General features: G+C 34.6%; 1 protein-coding gene across 1 annotated transcript; it reads right to left on the bottom strand.

Annotated features, from left to right (window-relative positions):
- Positions 1-1,347: 1,347 nt before the first annotated feature.
- LOC102618393 (ACT domain-containing protein ACR6) lies at positions 1,348-4,475 on the bottom strand. Its single transcript, XM_006470036.4, has 7 exons — positions 4,122-4,475; positions 3,761-3,806; positions 3,532-3,646; positions 3,368-3,435; positions 2,478-3,080; positions 2,115-2,219; positions 1,348-2,031 (listed from the first exon to the last, which is right to left on the bottom strand). Exons 1-7 carry the CDS (start codon positions 4,166-4,168, stop codon positions 1,690-1,692), a joined length of 1,326 nt encoding a protein of 441 aa, XP_006470099.1. The 5' UTR covers positions 4,169-4,475; the 3' UTR covers positions 1,348-1,689.
- Positions 4,476-4,682: the final 207 nt, after the last annotated feature.

Below are 4,682 nucleotides of genomic sequence, written 5' to 3' on the forward strand. Positions count from 1 at the left end.
GCTTGTGTGTTTATTGCCTAAATCAACTTAATATCTTTTTCTGTTTAATGCTTCTATTATCTTAAATTTAAAGAGCTTGTTTTAAATTATTTAATGGTTAGAGATTATGTGAAGAGTTTGTTTTGCCTAACGACACACTAAAGAAAGATTGAGACTAACAGAGTTTATTGTTATCTACGGTTGATAGTTTCAATATAAATTTATGATAGAATTGATATATTATGCGCATGTTTGGTGGTGGCGAATGATCATTTAACCAAAGTTTTTCTCATTGTTATTTCTTTATTAATTAGAGTTTTTATTAAATTTTTATTTTCATAGTTTAATTTCTTTATTTCTTGCAATCTAATTAAAAATTCAAAAACCCCCCTTTTATTTATAATTGACATTTTCTATAGTTAGACTAATTTATATTAATTATTTCTATTATTATTTTATTTTAAGCCATGTTTTAGAGTTGATAATAAATACAGCTAGCATAATCTCTGTGTGATCGATCCTTACTCGCTCTGTACTAATTATTTATACTAGTAGTAAAGTTTTAAATTTGGTGCACCCTAACAACACTACCACCAATATAGTAGTAATCTCATTCGAGTGAAAAATAATAAGTGAAAAAAAAAAGTTAAAAGGGGTTTGAAGACATAAGTCATGTTTGGGATTGGGGTGTTTTAACTTTTAAGGTACAGTTGTCGTAGAAAAAAGTTGTAACTATGAAACAAAAGTTAATAGTATGTAATAAATATAAATTTTAAATAATAATTTTAACAAAATTATTAAAGATATAATAAATTTTTCATCATACAAGTAAAAAATTATATTAACATAACTTTCAAAATACAACAGTTAGTGTTTACTAAATACTTTAGTACTGTACCTTATAAGTTACAACTCTCCAACCTTAATCCCAAACGAACCCATAATATATGGGGTTTGAGCACTCTACTTATTATAAAAACCTAATTGGTAAAATTAAAACAAATAACTTGTTTGTCAAAATTTAAAGATTTTTTTTTTAATTTTATAACAAAGAACAGGATTTGCAATGTAATTAAATAGACAAAGACAAAAGAAGGGTTTATGTTATGGTTTAGCCCCACGACTTAATTAATAAACAAAAAAATTTAGAAAGACAATTCAAATTTGTCACGACACCAACCCAAAGAATGTTTGAGTTGACAGACGTAAGCCACGTAAGCCTCACTGCTACTCGCAGCAGAGTCTAGATTTGGGCCAGACCAGGACTATTGGCCTAATCTATTTTCCAATAGTTAGTAAACCTTAATGGCTGGTTTCACAATATAAATTGAAGATATCGAATTTCAATTTATCTGCACACTTAACCAATGAATATAAATGATGCTGATCCATAAATGATAAAAAAAGTTTAACCACAGATCCATAAGCTGAATCTATATACAAACTCATCTAAGTTTTTGTACAACCCATCTAACTATATATACACTGTACACAGTATACACAAATATATACCAAGTGATTTCTTTGTACAGCAGCACCTAAACCGATATGTATACTAGAGAGCAGCAGCACGGGAGATGTGTATACTAGAGGGCAGCAACAAGGGAGATGTCATAGTCATGTACGGTCTCTAACTCCCCAAGTGTTTCTGTTTTTGAGTGTTCTTCTGATTTTTATGTACAGCATTTACTTTTATGAACATACAAGAACTTACGAATAAGATCTAATCAACTTGAAAGTCTGGAAAGTTCGAGCCTTAAAGAAGTTCCCCAGGAAAAATCCTGTTGTTGTCTCTTTAGGCGGCTTTGGTGCAAGAATTGTGTTGTGTTTTACCTGCAGTTTGGTATGTCCAATTTGCCGGCGTATGGAATCAATAATCTTGGGATCAACAGGGTTTCCCGTCACATCTGTGACATAGAAAGTGTCTTTGACCTTTCCACCAATTGTCGAAATTTCAGCTCTTTTAATACTCAAGCTGTTTTCACGGAATATCCTGGTAATGTCTGAAAGGAGTCCAACACGGTCTTCGGTGCACAATTCTAGCTCTAATCCCTGCATGTCCATGCAACATTCTTTAGTATACAACTCTTGAGAATGCCCTTCATGATAAAATTTTGACATAAATATTCCTATACCTCAGAAGCTCGCCGCTCAATGGCTGCTTCAAGACACTGTATAACACGCTCTCGCTCTGCTTCTGAGCTTATGGGGAGCCCATCAACATGTCGAATATAAAATTCCTACAAACAAACAGAAGAGCATCTGTTAAGAAAAGAGAAAATTATTATTGTCACTGACCCTACACACAAATTTAGAGAACTGAAATGTATCCAAGTTGAGATTCCATCCCAAGATGGAACACAAAGTCAGGATACGTTTAAAGCACTAACCGACATCAAAGACAACCTACCAGAGATCATTAGCAATCTCCAGGATATGACTGCTAGATAATAAAAAAATTTCCTCTATGGTTAATAAAAGTGTTTTCACTATCTTACCTGATAAGCTTCCGTCCTTCCTGTGTTGACCATTCCATGAAACACAACATACTGCATGTCTGTTAGAGTGCAAACAATGTCAAACAACAGTTTTGGCCTATCTTTTGATCTCATAGTAATGACAGTGTAATCTTTCTCAATATTTAAGACAGTAACTTGGGGTCTTGAACTTTTATCCTCAACTCTCCCGACTGCTTTCTCAACCCTTTCATAGTCCCTATCATCAAACATAATCTGATGCAACCTTCTCTCCCTATTCATAATACCAGGAGGTGAAAGTGATGTCTTCGCTTTTCTGAAGTCATCATATCCTCTGAGGACATTAAATAGCAATTCCTTTATTGTTGAGAGACGTTTTGGGTCTTTGATTGCACACCCAGTGGAATGGTCTGTGACATGAACTACAGCAGCAGCTCTATCATTGTGTGTCCATATCTCAGCATTTACCACGTTACAGTGAAGATCTGCAAGAACTGCACATACTTCTGAAAATAAACCAGGTCTGTCAGTGCCGGTGAATTCAATTGAGGTATGCTCTTCAGTAGGCATCACCCCAACAGAGCTTCTTAATGAGGGTGCAAAGCTGGCATCAGTTTCAAGCCTCTGTAAAGAAATAAGTCACCCGATGAGCTTAGTCAACATTTTAGTGAGTCAATTATTAACAATGAATGACAAAAGAAAAGGATGACCAAATTCCTCTTAAGGCATTAATGTATTATCATATAAAGCAAAATAAACTTATACACCTGAGATGGTTTCAGGTGATCATTTCCTGAGAATGGAAACGACTAAAGTGGGGCAAAATTTCTCTCTCTTTGTTTTCTCTGATTTTTATCAGCAATCAAATGGATAATCAAACAGAAAGATAGCGATCAAGGACAATTTCTTACCTGTTGAATATAATCGATGACTTCCTTATCTCTGATTTTTTTTCCATCACAATCAATCACATTAAACACTGAAATCAAGTAATGCAAAAAGAGAATAAGATGAGGAACAGAGAAAGAAGCGCAACTGCTGACAACTGAAGCGGCTGAAGAAGAATAAACCTTACCATCCATAAACCATCCCCCATCAGATGATATGTAGGCTTTTTTAATTACAAGGTTCACATCGTTAAGCACTTGAATAACTTGCAGGAGAATTCCATGCTTGTTGACACTGTCTACCTGAACAACAAATCCAATTATTACAATCAACATATCTTAAGGAAATCATAGACACAGATGATATTTTTAACCTAATTTTGCTAAATCCACGACCAAATCAAACCACAAAATTACCTTTATAACGGTGGCATCCGCACATGTATTGTTGTCAATTACCACTCTACAATAAAAGGCCACTAATAAAATCACCAAATACAGCAATAAAGCAAGGGAAGGACAGAGAAGGGGAAAAAAAAAAAGAAGGCAAAATTTTGGAAATTTCTTCAAATTTTGCTCGTTTAATTTCGAGTAGGGGTTTCCATTTCTTTGCTTAGAAAAGTTAGTGAAAGTACAAAGAAAAACTTCTCTTTTTTTTTTTTTCCTTTTATAATCTCCTCTGCTTTCTGAACAAAATTTGCAAATATAAAAAGAAAAAATGAAACTTTGCAAATATCATGAACTTCAGAACATAGAGCAAGAAGATAGAAATCTGAACCTGGGTGGATTCATTCTCCTGATCAGCTTAGCATACTCATCATCCATTTTCTCCAAATTAGCTGTTCAATATGGAATGAAACAAACCCAAATTCTGAAAACTTTCGACAAGTCACTACTTTTAAATACAAACCCAGAATCAAAATGAACCCAAAAACGAAAACAAAAAACCAAAAAGTAAAAGAAGAAACTTTATTCCGGGTCGTGGATTTACTGTACAAATTTCACAATGATGCGTCTTTCCAATATTCAAGGAATTACCGCGTAGAGAGAGAGAGAGAGAGAGAGAGAGAAATTAAAAAAAAATTGGGGTTATAAGAAACGTTTAGGGGGACACTTTGCACAACTCTTAACGCGATTATCGGAACAAAACGTTGATTTAGTTTTGAGTTTTGCGTTTGGGGGGGATTTTGTTTCTGAGTGTGTGACGTGGCGAGCTGTCACTGGGATGATGGGGACGGTTAATCTAAAGCGTGGGATGTTTTGACGATTTTGGGTCTGTGGAGTTGGGCTGGTCGGCGCGTGAAAGGGTGAGAATGCACGTGGCGGTTCCAGAATGGTC

The sequence above is a fragment of the Citrus sinensis genome, chromosome 2, assembly GCF_022201045.2.
Source record: "Citrus sinensis cultivar Valencia sweet orange chromosome 2, DVS_A1.0, whole genome shotgun sequence".
In the NCBI taxonomy this organism is placed as follows: domain Eukaryota; kingdom Viridiplantae; phylum Streptophyta; class Magnoliopsida; order Sapindales; family Rutaceae; genus Citrus; species Citrus sinensis.